The sequence below is a fragment of the Chiloscyllium punctatum genome, chromosome 12 (assembly GCF_047496795.1).
Source record: "Chiloscyllium punctatum isolate Juve2018m chromosome 12, sChiPun1.3, whole genome shotgun sequence".
NCBI classification, from domain to species: domain Eukaryota; kingdom Metazoa; phylum Chordata; class Chondrichthyes; order Orectolobiformes; family Hemiscylliidae; genus Chiloscyllium; species Chiloscyllium punctatum.
Window position 1 is genome coordinate 1,836,428 of NC_092750.1, and position 22,430 is coordinate 1,858,857.

Here is a 22,430-nt window from a genome sequence, read left to right on the forward strand (position 1 = left end):
AACCTGGTGCGTCTGGCTTTCTGCTCCAGCATGAAGTGCGTGATTGTGTTGAGCTCTCTGTAATTGGACTCTGCAATAGTCCATGACAACAACAGGCTTCACTCCAGCCCATTGTCAAGCAGCCAATCACTCTCCCCTCAGTTGCTGCCTGACTTCACTTCAGTCACAACACCTGATCCCAGCTAATCTCCCTCGCTTGTTCTCTCTCTCTCTCTCTCTCTCTGTCTTTCTTTCTGTGTGTGTGTGTGTGTGTGTGTCTGTCTGTCTTTCTTTCTCTCTCTCTCTCTCTGTCTTTCTCTGTGTGTGTCTCTCGCTCTCTGTCTCCACTGCCTTGTCTCCCTTCACCACCTCCCCCCTTCTCCAGATGTTGTGGCCCAGCAGTAGATACAGGAACTGGGTGCTGTGTGCAACAATGCTGGGGAGTGTGGGTGGGGGAGGGCGATGTTGGGGGAGTGTGTGTGGGGGGTGTCAATGCTGGGGAGTGTGGGTGGGGGAGGGCGATGTTGGGGGAGTGTGTGTGGGGGGTGTCAATGCTGGGGGAGTGTGGGTGGGGGAGGGCGATGTTGGGGGAGTGTGGGTGGGGGAGGGCGATGTTGGGGGAGTGTGTGTGGGGGGTGTCAATGCTGGGGGAGTGTGGGTGGGGGAGGGCGATGTTGGGGGAGTGTGGGTGGGGGAGGGCGATGTTGGGGGAGTGTGGGTGGGGGGTGTCAATGCTGGGGGAGTGTGGGTGGGGGAGGGCGATGTTGGGGGAGTGTGGGTGGGGGAGGGCGATGTTGGGGGAGTGTGGGTGGGGGGTGTCAATGCTGGGGGAGTGTGGGTGGGGGAGGGCGATGTTGGGGGAGTGTGTGTGGGGGGTGTCAATGCTGGGGGAGTGTGGGTGGGGGAGGGCGATGTTGGGGGAGTGTGGGTGGGGGAGGGCGATGTTGGGGGAGTGTGGGTGGGGGAGGGCGATGTTGGGGGAGTGTGTGTGGGGGGGTGTCAATGCTGGGGAGTGTGGGTGGGGGAGGGCGATGTTGGGGGAGTGTGTGTGGGGGGTGTCAATGCTGGGGGAGTGTGGGTGGGGGAGGGCGATGTTGGGGGAGTGTGGGTGGGGGCTGTCAATGCTGGGGGAGTGTGGGTGAGGGAGGGCGATGCTGGGGGAGTGTGGGTGGGGAGAGGGTGTAGGGGAGTCAGGCCTGGGGTGTGGGGGTGTGAGTGAGCTGCAGGATGGTGCTGTCACTCTGAAACATCACCCAGAATCACTGTCCCTCTCCAAACAGAGCCACCATTCACAAAACACCACCCCCCCCCCCCCAGTGTCCCAAAACTGATCAGCTCCCAGCTCTCTCAGTCCCTCCCTCCGTGTTTGGAAAAGCAGCCCTTTGTACACAGCAAGCTCCCACAGACCGCAGGGAGGGAAACAGACCAATCAAACTGCTTCAGTCATGTGTGTTGTATAATAAAATATTCAGCAAGACATGGGTGAAAGTCCCTGCCCTTTTACAAAGAACAACCACGGGATCATTTACATCAGCCTGAGAGCGCAGGCAGGAATACAACTCAGCACTGACCCTCCGACAGTGCAGCACTCCCTCAGCGCTGACCCTCTGACAGTGCGGCACTCCCTCAGCGCCGACCCTCCGGCAGTGCGGCACTCCCTCAGCGCTGACCCTCCGACAGTGCGACACTCCCTCAGCGCTGACTCTCCGACAGTGCGGCACTCCCTCAGCACTGACCCTCCGACAGTGCGACACTCCCTCAGCGCTGACCCTCCGACACTGTTCTCGGAGTTACAGTCTGATTAAAGGGTTTGAGCCCATTGCCTGCAATTGAACCGGTGACTTTCTGAGCAGGAGGGGAGTGGAGTGCAGAGCTCAGGCTAATTTGTCCTGGTACTCTCCAGCAGAGAGTGTCTTGTTTTGACAAAAATAGGGGTGAAATCCAGGGTGAGTGCAGGACCCTGAGTTAAAGGAGTCTCTTTGACTGAGTGGGTCAGTATCTAGAACATGTCAGTGAACCTGCCCTGACCCCTGACCTCAGCCTGGACACAAATCCACCTCCCACCTCCAACCATCGACCCCAAATGTCCAGCACCTTACTGACCATCCCTGCTGTCCCGAGACAGACTGTAACACCATCCACAACAACGGGATCGGAGAGCAAGCTGGTCACACACGAGCTGGGATTTTAAATTAAAGTTGAAAAGCCGTTTCTGGTGGGAATTCCTGGGAATGGTGCTCAGGGAGCTTCTGCTTGTGATTGTGGAGAGATTAAGGTCAGGGATAGGGGGGCAGGATAGAGGGTACTCTGAGTGAGGATTAGAGGTCAGCTGACAGACTCTGAAGGAGATCTCCTGCTTGTCTCAGACCAATTCAGGCTGATCCCAAGCCCTTCCTGGAAGAGTTATTGCTCTCCCGAGTACGCACTCCCCTCTCTGTCACCATGACAGTGACCACTCTGGCCTCCCCTCCCCCACACCCGTCTGTCAAACAGCGTTGACCACAGGTTGGGACTGGACTGTGTAACCATCAGCAGCAAGACCATGCAACGGTGGGAATGAAGGGAAACCAGGAGAGTCATAAATTCAGCTCCGACACAGAGCTTCCATGAGAGAGAGTGTGTTGGATGGTGGGACAGCGTAGAGGGAGCTTTACTCTATATCTAACTCCTGTCCTGGGAGTGTTTGCTGGGGGAACAGTGCAGAATCCCTACAATGTGGGAACAGACCATTCGGCCCAACAAGTCCACACCGACCCTCCGAAGAGTAACCCACCCAGACCCGTTCCCCTACATTTACCCCTGACTAATGCACCTAACCTACACATCCCTGAACACTATGTGTAATTTCCCACAGCCATCTTTGGACATTGGGAGGAAACCGGAGCACCCGGAGGAAACCCGCACAGACACGGGGAGAACGTGCAAACTCCACACAGACAGACACCCGAGGCTGGAATCGAACCTGGGTCCCTGGTGCAGTGAGGCAGCAGTGCTAACCACTGAGCCACCGTGCTGCCTGTGTGGAGAGAGCTTTAACCCCATGCTATCCCTGTCCCTAACAGCTTTGCTTGGTGTTGGGGATGACACTGGAGGAATGAGAGCGAGCTGATGTTATTGGCCTTAACCCCTGATGTACTGTGTCACACACCAACCTTTGAGAAATAAACACACTGTGGGTGTTGCTGGGAAAGGGAGGCAGGTTCTGTTGTGATTCATTGTCACAGAGTTGGCTGGCTGGGAAGGATTAGCAACAGAGCTCAGTCTACATCACAGCAGTAACTGGCAGATGGTTTCATTGGTCAGGGATTAAACTGGTTTCATTGGTCAGGGATTAAACTGGTTTCAGGCAGCAGCAGGAAGACAGACTGAGCTCCCTTTGTCCCACCAAACCCACCAGCAGCACTGGAGCATCATTAGGACAGGCATAGCATCCTTTCACTGTCCCCCAATCCCCCTCTCTCTCCCTCCCTCAGTAAGACAATGGCACATTTTGACCAAGTTTATTTTCCTGACAGACAGTGCAGGTCTCTGGGTAAAATGGAACTAGCAGGTACATTCAGGGCCTATGCTGACAGAATCCTGTGATATCTCCTGAGGTGGATTAGTGTAAGATTGTGTTTGAGAGAATCGATGTGTTGAAGCATTTCACGATCTCTAACCTTACTGAAGGCACTATATAAATGCAAATTGTGCTATTTTTGTTTCCTGATGAAGGGCTTTTGCATGAAATGTTGTTTTTCCTGCTGCTCGGATGCTGCCTGACCTGCTGTGCTTTTCCAGCCCCACACTCTCGATTCTGATCTCCAGCATTTACAGTCCTCACTTTTGCCTATTTTTGGTGAAGTCCACGTGAAAGTGAAGAATGAGGAACGATAGCGCTGGGGTTAATGAGGCTTCAGGGATAGACCAGGCCCTGGCCTCTGAGCCTGTCACTCACCATTATCTAAACTCCTCTCACAGAGTCACAGAGACGTACAGCATGGAAACAGACCCTTCGGTCCAACCCGTCCATGCTGAACAGATATCCCAACCCAATCTAGTTCCACCTGCCAGCACCCGGCCCATATCCCTCCAAACCCTTCCTATTCATATACCCATCCAAATGCCTCTTAAAATGTTGCAATTGTACCAGCCTCCATCACTTCCTCTGGCAGCTCATTCCACACACGGACCAACCTCTGTGTGAAAACGTTGCCCCTTAGGTCTCTTTTATATCTTGCCCCTCTCACCCTAAACCTATGCCCTCTAGTTCTGGACTCCCCCACCACAGGGAAAAGACTTTATTTTTTTACCTTATCCATGTCCCTCATGATTTTATAAACCTCTATAAGGTCACCCCTCAGCCTCCGACGCTCCAGGGAAAACAGCCCCAGCCTGTTCAGCCTCTCCCTGTAGCTCAAATCCTCCAACCCTGGCAACATCCGTGGGCGGCACGGTGGCACAGTGGTTAGCACTGCTGCCTCACAGCGCCTGAGACCCGGGTTCAATTCCCGCCTCAGGCGACTGACTGTGTGGAGTTTGCACGTTCTCCCCGTGTCTGCGTGGGTTTCCTCCGGGTGCTCCGGTTTCCTCCCACAGTCCAAAGATGTGCAGGTCAGGTGAATTGGCCATGCTAAATTGCCCATAGTGTTAGGTAAGGGGTAAATGTAGATGTAGGGGTATGGGTGGGTTACGCTTCGGCGGGGCGGTGTGGACTTGTTGGGCCGAAGGGCCTGTTTCCACACTGTAAGTAATCTAATCTAATCTAAAAAAATCTTTTCTGAACCCTTTCCTGTTTCACAACATCTTACATTTCTCCTCGATTCCTCTCTTGACCCTCTGGGGTCACTTTGGCTTAGTGCCCACTGTCCCAATCTCTACTGACATCCCACCCAGGGTGCAGTGTCCCACGCTGTAGGACCAGCCTCAAAAAGGGATTGTACATAAATTCACCAGAGTAGGTGAAGCCAGCTTGCAAAGGTGAGGTAACTGTTGAGCATACTGGAGTAAGACAGTGAGCTGTTAGAGGGGCTTCAGATGATTAAAAAATTGTAGTAGACAGGAAAAAAAAGACTTTCCCTCTCCAGACTGAGTCCAGATCATTCCAAACTTAGAATTCCGGAAAAGGCCAAGCCAACATGCCAGCAGGAATTAAAACACATATGGAACTGTACAAGGAAGACAGAACCTCCCCAAGCGCAGGGGAGTCTCAGATTTGTGTCAGTGGGGGTCAGGGTAGTAATTATTTCTGCTGATTGCTTTACTAACTTTCCAAAATTGACGAGGTTGAGGACCACAAGTTTCTGCTGTAACTCCAGCAGAATATCAGGGATTCCCTCCGACAAATGATGCTGTTTGTAGAGATTAGCAATATCGCTGACTGCACAATCCACAAGGTGTTGTTTTAGTGTCACATTGGAAATATCAGAGAATGTTTGATCTGAGCATTGTATAGTAAGGTCATTGACTGAACAATGTGTGATTGAACTGGCCCAGTTCAGAGTCACCTTGAGAACTTGGCAGCCAACTAGTGAGAAAACAACCGTTTCAGCATAGATTAGTTAATAGTTTAAAACTCGCAATAAACAGAGAGATGTAAATAGGAGGAAGAACACACACACACACACACACACACACACACACACACACACACACACACACACACACACACACACACACACACACACACACACACACACACACACACACACACACACACACACACACACACACACACACACAGCTGACAGCAGTAAACTGGAGATAACACAGAACAGCAAATACACAGATTAATGTAATACACTACCAGCCAATCACCTCACCCACCTGAAGTGAATGTCAATGGATTCCTCGAATTCCTACAATGTGGAAACAGGCCATTTGGCCCAACAAGTCCAGACCCATTCCCCTACCCTATTACTCTACATTTCCCCTGACTAATGCACCTGACCTGCACATCTTTGGACTGTGGGAGGAAACCGGAGCACCCAGAGGAAACCCACACAGACACAGGGAGAATGTGCAAACTCCACACAGACAGTCACCCGAGGCTGGGATTGACCCTGGGTCCCTGGTGGTGTGAGGCAGCAGTGCTAACCACTGAGCCACCGTGCCATTAGAGGAGAATGAGAGATTTCTCAGCCTCCCTCAGAGATGCTCGTCCACAGGGCAGTGCCCATCTGCAATTCACAACAGATGAAACCAAGAAATGAGATTCTCTCAGCGAATGTGGGCATCACTGGCAAATCTGAGATTTGTTGCCCTTGAACTAATCATCCTCTGAAATTGCCTAGGAACCAAATCAGAGTCACCATCTTAAGAGACACATGTCAGCTGGACAGGGTAAGGATGGCAGATTTCCTTCCCTAATGAGGGTCAGTGAACCAGATGGGTTTCATAATAATCAATGCTAACTCCAATCTCTCCATCAGTGATGGTGACCATGATATTTCAGTTTGCTTTTCATTGATTTCATTCAGGACATGTGTGTCACTGGGTAGACTGAGCTCTGACCTGCTCTTGTAGCCACTGTGTTCATTTGGCAAGTCCCCCAGTCGAGTTTCTGGTCAATGGTAACCCCCAGGATATTGATAGCGAGGGACTCGGTAATGGCAACTCCACTGAATGCCAAAGAGCGGTGGTTAGATTGTCTCTAAGTGGTGATGGTCATTGCCTGGCATTTGTATGGCATGGATGTTATTTGCCACTTGTCAGCCCAAGCCTGGAGATTGTCCAGATCTTGTTGAGTTTGAACACGGACTGCTTCAGTATCTGAGGAGTCGTGAATGGTGCTGAACATTGTGCAACCATCAGCAAACATCCCCATTTCTGACCTTATGGAGGGAAGGTCATGGGTGAAGCAGCTGAAGATGGCTGGGTCTAGGACACTCCCCTGAGGGACTCCTGCAGAGATGTCCTGGAGCTGAGCTGACTGACCTCCACCAACCACAACCATCTCCCTATGTGGCAGATATGACTCTAACCAGCGGAGAGTTTGTCCCTGATACCCAATGATTGGCATTGCTCGGGTTCCTTGGTCAAAGGTGACCTGAGTATCAAAAACAACCCCTCTCACCTCCCCCTCCCCCTCCCCCTCCTCTCCCCTGCACCCCCCCCCCCGCACAATGCCCCAGGTCTGTGACATTATTGTGCTGTCACTACATCCTTCGGACAACAACAATGTGACATTTTGTGGTCTTCAACACCAAGGTTGAAAAGGTAAACATTACAAACGGTTTTGTTGAATCCTCTCTCTGCCTCATTCCAGTTGCTGTCGGATTACAGCTGACTTTGTCAGATTGTAAAGCCTGTGACCCTGAGTCAGAGGAATACATCACCTCTGTTCCAATTTTACTCCATGACACAGTCAGGCAGCAAGCTAATGAACATGTCCTGGTGTCCGATTTTTAGACTGATGAATTCATTCTCAGGATGTGGTAGGTCCAGCCAATGCCAAGCTGCCCTTTTGGAATTATGGATGGTCGAGGCTCTGGAGTCAGGATAGGACAAGTCATTCCTCTAATGGACATTACAGACCAGATCGGGTTTTAGAAAATCCAGCTGCTTCCAAGTCACATTCATAGACACAGAGATGTACAGCATGGAAACAGACCCTTCGGTCCAACCCGTCCATGCCGACCAGATATCCCAACCCAATCTAGTCCCACCTGCCAGCACCCGGCCCATATCCCTCCAAACCCTTCCTATTCACGTACCCATCCAAATGCCTTTTAAATGCTGCAATTGTACCAGCCTCCACCACATCCTCTGGCAGCTCATTCCATACACGTACCACCATCTGCGTGAAAAAGTTGCCCCTTAGGTCTCTTTTATATCTTTCCCCTCTCACCCTAGACCTATGCCCTCTAGTTCTGGACTCGCCAACCCCAGGGAAAAGACTTTGTCTATTTATCCTATCCATGCCCTTCATAATTTTGTAAACCTCTAAAAGGTCACCCTTCAGCCTCCGACGCTCCAGGGAAAACAGCCCCAGTCTGTTCAGCCTCTCCCTATAGCTCAAATCCTCCAACCCTGGCAACATCTTTGGAAATCTTTTCTAAACCCTTTAAAGTTTCACAACATCCTTCCTATAGGAGGGAGACCAGAATTGCACGCAATATTCTAACAGTGGCCTAACCAACAAACTGTACTCAATGCACTGACCAATAAAGGAAAACATACCAATTTAAAACGGACTTTGGAGGAGGCAGGAGGTAAATTTTTCACAGAGTGGTGCATTAATGGAACGCATTGCCAGAGGAAGTGGTAGATTCAGGTACAGTTACAACATTTAAAAGACATGTACATGGATAGGAAGGGTTTACAGGGAGATGGGCTAAGTGTTAGCAAATAGGACTAGACTAGATTTGTTTAGGATGTCTGGTTGGCATGGACAGGTTTGACCGAAGGGTCTGTTTCTGTGCTGTACAGCTCTATGACTCTTGGGCAGTTGCATCGAGTCCAAATAAGTTTGAGGGAGAGCAAAGAATTTCCCCTGGTGTCCTCACTAATACTTATCCCGAGCCAACATGGAATCAGATTATCCCGTTATTGTCCGTATTATTTTTGGGATCTTGCTGTGCATAAATCTGGCTGCTGGGGTCTCCCACCTTTTACAGTGATGACAGTTGTACCAATATTTCACTGGCTGTGGGATATCCTGCTGTTGTGAAAGGTTGTCTGGGTAGTGTCCCTGCCTCTGCGTTCAAGGGCTCCAGGTCTTGATGGTCAAGAAAGAAGTAGAAATAGTCCATTCAGCCCATCGAGTTTGCTGCACCATTCAGTGAGATGGTGGCTGAGCTGATAATCCTCAACTCCACTTTCCTGCCTTGTCCCCATAACCCTTCATTCCTTCTCTCATTAATGGGTGTGTTTAAAACACAGTCAAACAGATCAAGCAACAATTCTAAATCCTTCCAAAACACACCAATGGCAGACTGTCAGACAGGAGAGATCAATGGTCAGTCCTGTGCTGGAGACAATGTTTACTCTTTGATATCAGGGTCACAGCTCCACGTGGGAAAGGTTAATGTTGTCACCATAACTCCCAACTCCTTGTTAACTGGACAGCCAATATGGATCAGACCAGTACCAACAGAGCCACAGCGATGTGGCTGGTGCTGTGCAAGGTGACAGCTGCTTTCTCACTCTCCGAGAGACAGAGACACAGAGAGAGAGAGAGAGAGAGAGAGAGAGAGAGACAGAGAGAGAGAGAGAGAGAGAGAGACAGACAGAGAGAGAGAGAGAGAGACAGACAGAGACAGACAGAGAGAGAGACAGACAGAGAGAGAGAGAGAGAGAGAGAGAGAGAGAGACAGAGAGACAGACTGTGGGTCAGCTGTACCCTTGAGCAGAGAGCTGAATAATTCTGATAAAATCCCCACTTAGTGAAACACCAACAATCAGAATGGAGCTGAAAGTCAAACCTCTATTTTCAAATGAATATAGGCCACATTCTGCACCTTCCACGATGCAATATCCATTCCCAACATTTAGATGGTGAATGTCCCAAATAAACAAAGATCAATGGGGGTCTCTTACAGAGAGACAGGAGAATTTCAAAAGGAAACCCAGAGAAATTCACCAAAAACTTTGCATCTGTCTTACACAGAAATAGAGAACAGGAGCAGCAAGAGGCTATTTGGCCCTTTGTGCCTGCTTCCCCATTCATTATGATTATGGCTAATTGATTATGGTAATGGCTTCATGCTATTAACTCAAGACTATTAATCCAGAGACCCAGGTAACATTGAGGACTGGGGTTCAAATCCTGCCCACAGCAGATGGCATGAAGAGTCTAATAATGACCATGAAGCTGTTGTTGTAAAAATCCATCTGGTTCACCGATCTCCTTCAGGGAAGGAAATCTACCATCCTTACCTGGTCTGGGCCTATATGTGACTCCAGACCCACAGCAACGTGGTTAACTCTGAACTGCCCTCTGGGAAATAAATTAGGTGGGGACTGCAGATGCTGGAGATCAGAATTGAGAGTGTGTTGCTGGATAAGCACAGCCGGTTGGGCAGTGTACGAGGAACAGGAGGATCGACATTTCGGGCATAAGCCCGTACATTCCTGATGAAGGGCCTGTGCTCGAAACGTTGACTCTTCTGCTCCTTGGATGCTGCCCGACTGGCTGTGCTTTTCCAGCACATGTTTGACTCTGGGCAGTAAATGCTGACCTCGCCAGAGACACCCCACATCTAACAAGTGAAAATAAAGGTCCCCATATTCTACTCAAAACTTTGAAGCCCGAGAACGATATCTACCTCCTTTTTGAAAACATTCACATTTTGGATTCAACTGCTTTCTGTGGTGGAGTCGTTCCACAGGCTCCCAGCTCTATTTCTTTGTTTTTTGCCAAGATTCTGTACCTAGGTACCTCTGTACCAAAGATCATGCTGTAGAAGGCAACTTGTAAACTTTTCACTGTACTCATGTGAGTACATCTGACAATAAACTAATTCCATGCAACTCAATTCATCTCGATTCTAACTGACCTACACGGTACCCTTCAACTCTAACCCTGGTTCTGGATTCCCCAGTAACTGGGAACATCCTTCCGCATTATCCCTGTCTATAGGTTTCTGAGATTTCCCCTCATCTTTTTAAACTCCCAGTGAAAAGAATTCTAACTGATCTCTTCATTCGTCAGCCCCACCACCCCAGGAATCAGTCTGGGAAGCTGCATTCCTTTTATAGTAAAAAACATCCTTCCTCAGATAAGGAGACCGGAACGGCACAGCGTATTCCCGGGATGGTCTCAGTAAAACCCTGTGTGATTGCAGTGAGACATCCCTGCTCCTGTACTCTGACCCTCTCATTCTGAAGGTCAACTCACCATTTACCCTTCCTTACTGCCTGCTGCACCCACACGCTATCTCTCAGCGACTGGTGTACCAGGGTGCCAGGTCTCATTGCACCCCACCCCTTTCTCAGTCAATTACCACTCAGAATAATCTGCCTTCCTGTTCTTGCTCCCAAAGTGGCTAACCTCACGTTGATCCACATTAAACTGCATCTGCCATGCATTAACCCACTCCCTCAGCCTGTCCCCATGACACTGCACCATCTCTGCATCCTCCTCATAGCTCACCCTCCCACCCAGCTTGGTGTTACCTGGAAACCTGGGGATAGTACAGTCAGTTCCTCATCTAAATCATGACTATATCGTGTGAATAGCTGGGGCCCTAGCACTGGCCCCTACAGTATCCCATTACTCACTGCCTGCCCCTTGGAAGAAGATCACCTGTTCATTTCTAACCTCTGTTTCCTGTCCATCAGCCAGCTCTCTATTTATCTATCTCAATACACTACCCACAATCCCATGCATTTCATTTAATGTAAGGGGGCAGATTATCACCACCTTGTCCGGGGCAACTAGGGATGGGTAATAAATACTGGGACAGCCAGCAATGTCCCCGTGGCATGAATGAGTAAGCAGCTGGAGTCTGTTCCCTTGGTGCTCGGTACTCTGATCTTTGGACATCAAGTACACTCAGGCACTGGAGATAATTCTGGTGTTTTTTTGACAGAAGCTGGGACTGATTCCAGGGATTTTCCAGGTAATCCAGTACCCCATTTCCTGTTCACGGTGAGTCAACAGCAAGGAAAACTGACAGAGATAAAGATTCACTTCTTGGAAGGAGGCCGTTCAGCCCATTGAGACTGTACTGTTTATCTAGTCTAATCCCCATCTCCCCAACCACTTCTTGGTCAATATCACTGTTGTGAATGTCACTATCCAAACATGGAGGGGTTCTGCATCCCTTACTCTCTCAATAAGTTCTGTGTCTGGTACAGTGTGAAACAATTATTCTTCAAATCCCCTCGAAACCTTCAAGCAGATCCTTCAAATCCTTGCCCATATTTATTGACCTCTCTGTAAAGGGGAACGAACCCATTGGATCCTCTGTCCAAGTCCCTCAGAATTAAAGCCGCTCAATCAAGTCTCCGTCAGCCTCCTCTGTTCCCGTGAGATCAGTGCCTCCTTATGACTGTTCCCCCTCCCAGAAACATCCTCACAAATCCTCTCCAGCACAAACATTGCCATGGAACAGGGATTGGGATGGAATTACATTGACTGGGATTTGACAGTGTACTTACCACCTCCATTTTTATAACACAGGTAGGGAAATCGCCAAACATTACCCAGTCCCACAGCAAACCCTACACAGGACATGATGAAATCCATCTGACGAGTCCATGTCTCTCGCTCCGACCCTGGATCCTTGACACAACCGTTTGTGACAACGAGAGGAGTCAATACGGATTTATCTTCCTGACCAGACTCAGGGTCACCAGCCAGTTCAGTGCTTTCACTTTCAGGGGCACGGGAACAGCCAATTCCACCTGGAAAACAGGCACAAGGAGATGGTGGATCCACATTATTCCAGCACCAATCACAACAACACCAGCTTTCAGTGTCTATGCACAATAAGGTGTTTTCTAAAGGGTACGTACCCCTGAATGTAGTGAATAAAATACCCATATTATACACACAAAAACTGGACAGTGCGGCACTCCCTCAGCACTGACCCTGTGACAGTGCGGCGCTCCCTCAGTACTGACCCTCCGACAGTGCGGCACTCCCTCAGCACTGACCCTCCGACAGTGCGGCGCTCCCTCAGCACTGGCCCTCCGACAGTGCGGCGCTCCCTCAGCACTGACCCTCCGACAGTGCGGCGCTCCCTCAGCACTGACCCTCCGACAGTGCGGCACTCCCTCAGCACTGGCCCTCCGACAGTGCGGCACTCCCTCAGCACTGGCCCTCCGACAGTGCGGCACTCCCTCAGCACTGACCCTCCGACAGTGCGGCGCTCCCTCAGCACTGACCCTCCGACAGTGCGGCCCTCCCTCAGCACTGACCCTGCCTGAATACTGATTAATTACTTTATATCCCGGGACATTTATTGCAGTGGGAGAGAATGGCGATGTGATTGGACCAGTTGTTGAGCACCCTTCCGCCCTTCCCTCTTGCCCCCTCACTGCAGATGGTAGTTTTTGAAATTAGTAAGAATCTGGAAATAAAAGCTAATGTAGGAGGCTAGTGGTAGAACAGGGCTTTTCAGGCTGGAAATCTGTGACTGTTGGTGTTCCACAGGGATCCGTACTGGGGCCTCTGCTGTCTGACATATACATAAATGACTTGGATGAAAATGTAGTTGGGTGTGTTCATAAATTCGCAGATAATACAAAATGTGGAGTTGTGGATAGTCTATAAGGTAGTCAAAAGATACAGCGGGAGATAGATCAGTTGTAGACATGGACGGAGAAATAGCAGGTGGAGTTTAATCTGTGTGAGTACTGTACTTTGGTTGATCAAATGTTAAGCAAGAGTATACAATTAATGATTAGATAGATTAGATTCCCTACAGCGTGGAAACAGGCCCTTCGGCCCAACAAGTCCACACTGACCCTCCGAAGAGTAACCCAACCAGACCCACTTCCCTCTGACTAATGCACCTAATGCAATTTAGCATAGCCAATTCACCTGACCTGCACATCTTTGCACTATGGGAGGAAACTAGAACACCCAGAGGAAACCCACGCAAAATGTGCAAACTCCACACAAACAGTTGCCCAAGTCTGGAATTAAACCTGGGACCCTGGTGTTGTGAGACAGCAGTGCTAACCACTGAGCCACCATACCACCCATGCAGGACTCTGAACAGCTGTATGTATAGGGGAATCTTGGGGTTCAAGTCCATAGCTCCCTGAAAGTGGCTACACAAGCAGATAGGGTGGTAACGAAGGTGTACGGCATGCTTGTCTTTATTGGTTGGTAAATGGAGTATTAGAGTCAGGATATCATGTTTATGAGAATATGCAGTCTACAAAGTTATGAGATACAAAGATAGGGTTGATGGTCAGAACCTTTTTCCCCCAGAGTTGAAATGTCTAAAACTATGAGGAATGCATTTATGATGAGAGGGGGATAGTTCAAAGGAGACGTGAGGGACAGGTTGCTTTTAAGCACAGAGTGGGAGGAGTCTGGAACATGTTGCCAGGTGAGGTAATGGTGGAGGCAGATACGATACGGCTGTTGAACGGACTTCTGGATATTGCCCTTGGAGGGATGTGGGCCAAGAGCGGGCAGAAGGAATTAAATTCATTTCATCTTGGGCTGAGGGCCTGTTCCTGTGCTATACTGTTCTATGTTCTAATGGTGACCAGATAGTTATCATAAAACCCATCTGGTTTACTCCTGTCCTTCAGGGATGGAAACTGCCATCTTTACCTGGTCTGGCCTACATGTGAATCCAGACCCACAGCAATGGGGTTGGCTCAGCACCATGCTAGGCAACACAGAGATCCCATTAATGAACAAACCTAAACCCTGTACTGCGGCTGTGATTTAACTGGCCGAAAGATGCGCAAAACAGATTTCAAACACCAATTTGGCATGTCTGGAAGTTTGAATTCAGTTTTAGAAAAATCTAGAAATAGTAATCAGGTCTTAGTCAAAGTGAAGATAAATCTCTCAATTCTGCACAGATGGTGGTGGGAGGATAGTCAAAGATTGGACAGAATATAAAAAAACCCAGCAAAGATTATTAATGAGGGGAAAATTAGAGTCCAAGAGAAAGTTAGTCAAATGTATAAAATTAGGTAAACTTTGTCAGATATCTAACCAAAAACACAAAAAGAGTTAATAAAGTAGGCGATAGTTCCATAGAAAAGGAGTCTGGGAATTAGTAATACAGGGTATGGAGATGGCAGATTAACTGAACAGATATGTTCCATCGGTCTTCAGTACAGATGATACTATCATCATCATTGGTCCCTCGCAGGGAAAGATGACTCTTTCCCATTCTCGGGAGAGTCTGTAGGTGACTGTACAGACTGATGGTGGACAGGCAGGAGGCTGGGAGAACACGGCAAGCCAGGCAGAATCAGGAGGTGAAGAAGTTAACATTTCAGGTATAACCCTTCTACAGGACTGGGGGGTGGATGTGGGGGAACTGCAGATAAAGGGGGTGGCGGGGGCAGGGTGGTAAAGTGGGGATAGGTGAAGAGGTGGAGGGTATGACCTGGTTGGTCAATGAGAGGAATGGATCCGGTTGGTGGCTGGGAGGGGGATGGGAAGGGAGGTTATTTGAAATTGGAGAACTCAATGTTGAGTCCTCCAGGCTGTAGGCTGCCCAGGAGGAAGATGAGGCGTCGTTCCTCCAATTTACGCTGTGGTTCATTGTGGCAATGGAGGAGGCCAAGGATGGTCCTGTCGGAGAGGGAGTGGGAAGGGGAATTGAAATGGGCGGTGACTGGGAGGTCTGGTTGGCCCCTGTGGGCCCGGCTGAGATGCTCGGTGAACCGTTCCCTAAGTTTACGTTCAGTCTCCCCGATGTAGAGAAGACCACAGGGGGAGCACCTGATGCAGTAAACTCGGTTGGAGGAGAGGCAGGGGAACCTCGGTCTCCCCTGGAGGGAGTGTTTGGGGCCCTGAATGGAGGTGGGAGGGGGGGGAGGAGGGGGGTTGGGGGGGGTGGCTGGTGACCGATGGTTTTACATAATTTACAGTTGCGGGGAAGGTACCGGGCGTTCAGGGGAGGGGTGGCGTGAACCAAGGTCTGTCGAAGGGAATGGTCCTTGTGGAAGGGCGAGACGGGTGCAGAGGGGAAGATGTTCTTGGTGGTGGGGTCTAGTTGGAGTTTGCACAAGGGTTTAAGATGATGCATTGGCTGCAGAGACTGGTGGGTGGTAGGTGAGGACAAGGGGGACTCTGTCTTTATTTTTAAACAGAGTCAGTGCCCTAAACTGAGGAGGACTCTGTCTTCATTATGTTTGGCGGCGGAGGGGGTTTAGAGCAGTGGAACAGGCAGTGGGGGACTGTCTGCATGACAGAGGGAGGAACCGTGCGTTGTTCAAAATAGACGAACATCCAGGATGCTTCTGAATGGAACATCTCCTTGTCTGAGCAGATGCGGCAGAGACGGAGGAATTGGGAGAATGGGATGGGGTTCTTGCAGGATACTGGGTGGGAGGAGGTGTAGTCCAGGTTTTATGGGGGTCTGTGGGTTTGTAGTAAACATCCATCTGTCATCATGAGACTGTTGCTGCAGATGGAAATGGTGAGGTCAAGAAAGGGGAGAGAGGTGTCGAGATGGATGAAGTGAATTGGAGGGTGGGGTGGGAGTTGTGGGCGGAGTCAATGAACTGTTCCAGTTCAGCATGGGTACAGGACGCTGCACCGATACAGTCAATGTAACAGTGGAAGAGTTGGGGCACTGTGCCTGGGTAGGTACTGAACAGGGACTGTTCGATATAACCAACAAAGAGGCGGGCGTAGCTGGGGCCCAACCAGCTGCCCATGGCCACCTCCTGGATTTGGAGGAAATGGGAGGAGTTGAGGATGAGGACCAGTTTGGCGAGGCAGAGGAGGGTATTGGTGGAGGGGGCTGAATGGGTCTGTTGGAGAAATTGAGGTGGCCGATATCACGTCATCAATTAGCAACAAAGAGGTCTAGGGTGGGTAGAAGGCCTTCTGGGGGTGACCAAATGAGGAGGAAGGTCAGAGGGTGAAGAAGGGGTCCTCGGAGGGAGGTCGGGAGTTTTTGTCAAAGAAGAAAGTGAGGAGGTGGGGGCGGGGGAAAGAGGAGCTCCACGTCGTGATGGGTGTGGAATTTGTTGAGGTGGGGAGAGAGGGACATGAACATGAGGACCGACCGGTGGGGCTACTGCAGGCTCTGTAATGCTCAGGGCAGGGGGTGGGTGGGGTGTGGGTGGGGTGTGGGTGGGGTAGCGCGCTCCTTGTGCTGGTTTACCTCCAGCTTCTGCTTTTTCACAATGGCAAGTCTCGAGGTGCTCAATGCCTTCCCAGGTATTCCTCCTCCACTTTGGAGAATCTTGAGCCACTGATTCCCAGGTGTCTGTGGGAATGTCACACTTGAGGGTATCCCTGAATATCCCTCTGTCTACCAGGGGGTTAACCTGCCAACTCGGAGCTGGGAGTACAGCACTTGCGCATGTCAGTCACATGGACCCCACTGGAGTGGGGCTAACTTACAGAATCAGAGCGAAAGTAATCAAACCTCTGCCACTTTCAAAGTCACCCCAACCAGTGGCATCAAGCTGCAGTACACAGATAATGCTGGTGTAGGTGCAACCTCACAGTGTACTCCAGACCAGTGTCAGCACCTTTACACAGGCATGAGAACGAATAGGTCTCACCCTAAACACCCACGAGATAAAGATCCTCCACCAAGCTGGAGTGCCATTGTGGAGCAAACCCACCCCCCACCAGCCGATCATCAGGGTCCATGGGGAGACCTTGGAGAAGATCCATACCGGAGCAGTTATTGATGAAGGGAGCCAGCACTCCCCATAGTGTCTGTGCAGCCTTCAGCTGCCTGAGGGAAAGTGTGTTTGAGGTCAACACCATCAGATCCAACACCAATATCATGGTTGACACAGCGATGGTACAAACATCCCCAAAAGAATTGAAAATCAGGAATTGAGAGAGACGGAGGAGCTATAGGAAAGCACAATTACCAGGGAAATAGTAAATTATTGGAAATAGGAGATGGAAGTCTCCAGATCCTGATGACTTTCATCCAAGAGCTTTAAGTAGCTCGAGGGACAGTTGATGCATTAATTTTAATTTTGCAAAACCCATTAGACTCAGGGAAGATTCCTTTACATTGGAAAATGGCTAATATTCAACCCAGATGGAGGCAGAAAGCAGGAAACTACAGCCATGTAGCTTCACATCGGTCAAAGGGAAAACATTAATGTGATTATCAAAGACATTCTCACAGGGGCACTTCGATAAATTCAAGATCATCAGGCAGCGCCAACATGGTTTAGTGGAACCCTGTGCAGAGGCAGCTTATATTGTAGATAAAGGAGGGATTTTATGTCAAATTCCAGAAGACACTTGATAAGGTGCCCCACCAAATAAGTTCATGGGGTCATATAAAGGTGAAGTCATCTCAGGGCTGTGCTCCGAGAGAGAAAGAGTGAGTGAGAACACAGTACTGGTTTAACCAGAGAGTCACTGTGCCTCAGGTAAAGGGAGAGATGAAGGAGGAGAGAGTCAGACCGCTACATGAAATGCAGCCACACTGTTCACAAACCAACCATCCAGCCAACTGAACTAACCGAGCACCTTATGGGGTATGTTCACTGATGACCCAAAGATAGGCAGAAGAGAGAGTTTTGGAGAGGCTACAAAGGGATACAGCCAGGTTAACGGAATGGGCAAAGGTGTCACAAATGGAGGGTGATGTGGAAAAATGTGCTCTTGCCCATCTGGGCAGAAAGAAAAAGACAAGCCAATGATATAAATGAGGAGAGGTGGCAGAGGGATCTGGGTGCCCTAGTGCAAGAATCACAGAAGGTTAGTCTGCAGGGACAGCAAGTAATCAGGAAAGCTAGTAGAACATGATGGCTTATCGTGAGGGGAATTGCATGCAAGAGGAGGAGATGATACTTCAGTTGTACAGGACATCGATGAGGCCATAGCTGGAATACGGTGGACAGGACTGGTCACTGTATTTACAGAAGAATGTTAATGTGTTGGAAGCAGATCAGAGAATTTTTCCTCAACTAACAGCTGGAAAAAGCAAGTTGCCTTATGAGGAGAGGCCGGCTCTGTATCATTGGCATAGACTTAATGAGCAGAATGGTTCCTGCTGTGCTGTAATGTCAGTGGGTGTATGCTTACATTTAGAAAGTGCTTTTGTTATAGAGACACATTCCAACACACTACAGAGAAATATAATCAGACAAGAATTAATATCAAACGAAAGGAACAGCTAGGAGGCCTAACAAAAGCTTGGTCAAAAGAGGGAACTTATAACGTTAGAGGTGGAACGAGCAGAGTCTTGACTCCGACCCAGGAACTCACAGTGGGATGGAGGAAGTGGAGGATACACAAAAGACATGGATTGGAGGAACTGTAGACGAATGAGACAATTGATAAATCTACCCAGTGGCCACAAAGTTTTGGACTCCATAACCAGAGACAGGAGCAAGCCATCCAACAGCTCTCCATGAAGGTGGAGCCTCAGGCAGTAAAACAAACAGAGGAGTAGGCAAGAACTAGCTGTCTGTGATCAGCAAGTTCTGACCAGGTTAGTACAAGGAAACGACTCAGTGGGAGGGCCCTGGCAACCAAAATGCTGCTCTTAGTTCCTGGCAGTTACCAGAGTAATCTCAGGTCAGTGAAACCAAATCCAGCACAAACTAGCAAGAGCTACTTGTCTGCCTCAAGCAACTGTATTATTTAATTAAAATCACAAACTGAAACAGATTGCTCAGGCAGTGCCAGGATGCTATCTCTGTCAGGATGAGAAACCATTCCACTCGTTCTGACTCCTGTGAAAACACAAATCAAATTAACCGGCTCCTGTTATCCTTGTTGCTAGGGCGGCCATTTTCTAGTCAGGCCTTCAGAATATCCAGCGTGCCCAATACTGCAGCCACTAGATTTATTCACTTCGAAACATACAATTACTAAAACTGTTCAGGAAATGAATGCAGTGGATTCTGTTTAGGAACCATGAAGACTGAATTAAATAGAGTTGCTCCTGACCAATCCAGTGTCAAAGCATTGAGAGGCAGAGTCATTGCTGCTCACACACCACATTCCAAAATATCACATTGTCTTTTCCATGTCACTTTGATCACATTCTCTCCTTCAATCAGTCTGAACCAAATTCTAACTCTATAGCAACAACAAAATATCCAGATTCCACAAAGTAAAGTAATTCCAGGGTGTTATGGGGATGATCAATGGGATCATCAAAACCAGGCATTTGACTCCTGAAGGGCTTCAAAAAGGAGAAAAATAACTTTTACATTTCCCTAGTACCTTTCAGAGTCAGATATCACACTGCACTTCCAGCCAATGGAGTATTAGTCACTGTGGTAACATGGGAACTGCAACAGCTGTTAGTAAGATCCCACAAACGGGATTGTTATCCATGACAAGATAACTGATCTTGTTACACTCACTGAGGGATCATTATTAGTCAGGAGGCTGGGAATAACTGCCCAGCTCTCTTCAAAATAATCCAATGGAAAATTTCAAATTCAACAGAAAGGGAACACAGAGCCTCAGTTTAACATCTCATCCAAAAAACAGCGACTCCCTCAGCACTGCCCTCCCCCACAAAGCCCAGGAGCAGTGGAGACCTGACACAGCTTCATCATTGTAAGTTCAGGCTGCTGTGATGGGGGGTTCTTTTGGTGGGGATGGAGTCAGGGAATATTATGGAATCAAACCAGATAAGTGAAGCCAGATCCTAATAATCCATAATCTAACTGAATACTGGGAGAGGCCTGAGGGGCTGAATGGCCTCTTAGTCAAAATTCTCAGGAACAATCTGCTGCCCCCTTTGGGGTCTACAGGCTCAGCTGGCACTGCTCTGGGGGAGGGGGAGGGGTGGGAGGGGGGAGGTAGTGTAGGGAGGGGCAGGGAGGGGGTGGGGGAGGGAGAGGGGCAGGGAGGGGGTGGGGCAAGGGAGAGGGGCAGGGAGGGAGTGGGGCGAGGGAGAGGGGGAGAGGGGTGGGTGGTGGAGCGAGGGAGAGGGGGAGAGGGGTGGGTGGTGGAGGGAGAGATGGGTGGGTGGGGGAGCTCTGGGGCTTTCCAGCCCAGGGCCAGAGTGAAGCCTCTCCAGAGGGAGCTGTCCCCAAAACCCCAACCCTAATCCCCACCCTCACCCCCATTCTCACCCCCGGACAGCACATGGTTGGTCCAGAGGACCTGCATCCACACAATAGGCTGAACGGCCTGCTGTGCCCTAGCTGTTGTAAGTTTCTGCGAGAGGTGAACAGTGACCGAGGTACAGTATGAATCAGGAAGAGAAACAGCACTGCAGTGTAGATCACATGAAACGCGCTGACGTCCCCGTCATTGCTGTAATATCCCAGAGGGGAGCTAGCACAGGGAAAGGTACAATGTCAAACTGAGAATAAAATTCCCCTCAGCGTCTTCCTGCTCACCAATCTCAGAGCCAGTGGCTCAACAAAGCTGTTTGATTCAAGTGTTTATAGATCAAGAGATTTCAGAACTCTCACACAAACAGACACAAACATTACATGTTCACACTGAGAGAAACCCACACACAGACATAATTATACAAATCAGACGCACACAGACACACTGACACACACCAAGACGTATTTATACAGACACACACAGACACACTGCAGCATATTTCCAGGTAGTTTGAAGAGAGGGGACAAAGGTCAGACTGCAGCAGGAACAAGGAGCTCAATTGTGTCAGTCTGGTGCAGGCGAGCAATGTGCAGGTGCTGAAGGTCAGAGAAGCATTGTATTACAGTCCTCATTCAGAGCATTGAAAATGACGCCATACACTCCCTGATGAGAGCGGATTCAGAATTAAACAGCTGCTCGGTTACGTTTCATTTCCAAAAATATTTCAAATCAGGACAACAATTCTGCTGGGATTGGAGGTGCTGCTGACTCGAGAATCACACTCTTCCCTATCTCCCCTCAACAGTGGTTTCCCATGTTTCACTCGCCCCCTCTACATTTCTCATTCTCCTCATTGCCTGTGTTTTATGCCTCTCCCTCTCCCTCTCCCTCTCCATTTCTGTTTTACGTTTCTTCTCTCCCTCTCTCTTCCCCCACCCCCTGTCTGTTTGTGAATGATGGAAATATCAGAATGGTGTCTGTGTCTCACTGTATGCCTGTGTCACTGTGTCCAGCCTCCCTGCAGCATTCCTTATTTAATTCACGATTCAAAGGGACAGTAGGACAGAGGCAGAAGACAGAACTCAGGATTAGATAGAAGCAGCCAGTCATTCTGTGTCTCAACCAGTGAATGGGAGCACACCACAGGGAATTATCATTACATAGAATCCAGATCTCTCCCAAATATTCATGTCCTCAGACCAATCATCATCTCTGGCGCACTCTGTTCTCGGTCTCTCCTTTTTCTCTTTTAGTTTCTATTTCTCCTTTGTCACTTTCTGCCCCTTTCATTTTTCACTCAGACCCTTCCCATTGCTTCTGCTCTCTTTCCAATTCCCTCGCCCTCCTCTCTCAAACTTAAAACAAAAAAAAGGTTTCCTTGTTTAAAAAAAGGGATCACTGGATGAAATGATAGAGCATTTCAGACAGAATTGGCTGGGAGTGTTTCCTATTCACTGTGGATCTCTTTACTGTACTGCATGTGTGAACAAAGACATTGGAATAACTCTGTCTCTAGAAAGTCCTGAGGTGCTTCTATCGAGATGAGACAGAGTCAGTCTCTATTTGGCTTCTCTCTGAGCTACTGTATCACAGGAATTCCCTGACAGATGCAATGCCATACTGTGAGCATCGAACACAGACAGACACAGTCTACTGGGAGGTTGTTGCAGGAATGTGCAGAGAATTAAACCTTAAAGCAGACCCCAATACCCTCAGTAATATAGCTGCCCCCTCCTGTCAAACACACTGTCAGCAATGGGAGATCCAGGACCAGAGATATCATGCTCTGATTATCATTACAAACACATCA

At 49.2% G+C, this 22,430-nt stretch overlaps 1 protein-coding gene across 1 annotated transcript in view; it reads right to left on the bottom strand.

Annotated features, from left to right (window-relative positions):
• Window positions 1–22,430, bottom strand: part of LOC140483545 (sodium- and chloride-dependent creatine transporter 1-like) — a 172,658-nt gene that overhangs the window by 140,764 nt on the left and 9,464 nt on the right. The window contains exon 2 of the mRNA XM_072581735.1: window positions 12,064–12,309. Coding sequence (XP_072437836.1) covers window positions 12,064–12,309 — 246 coding nt within the window. The remainder of the gene's footprint in view (window positions 1–12,063; window positions 12,310–22,430) is intronic.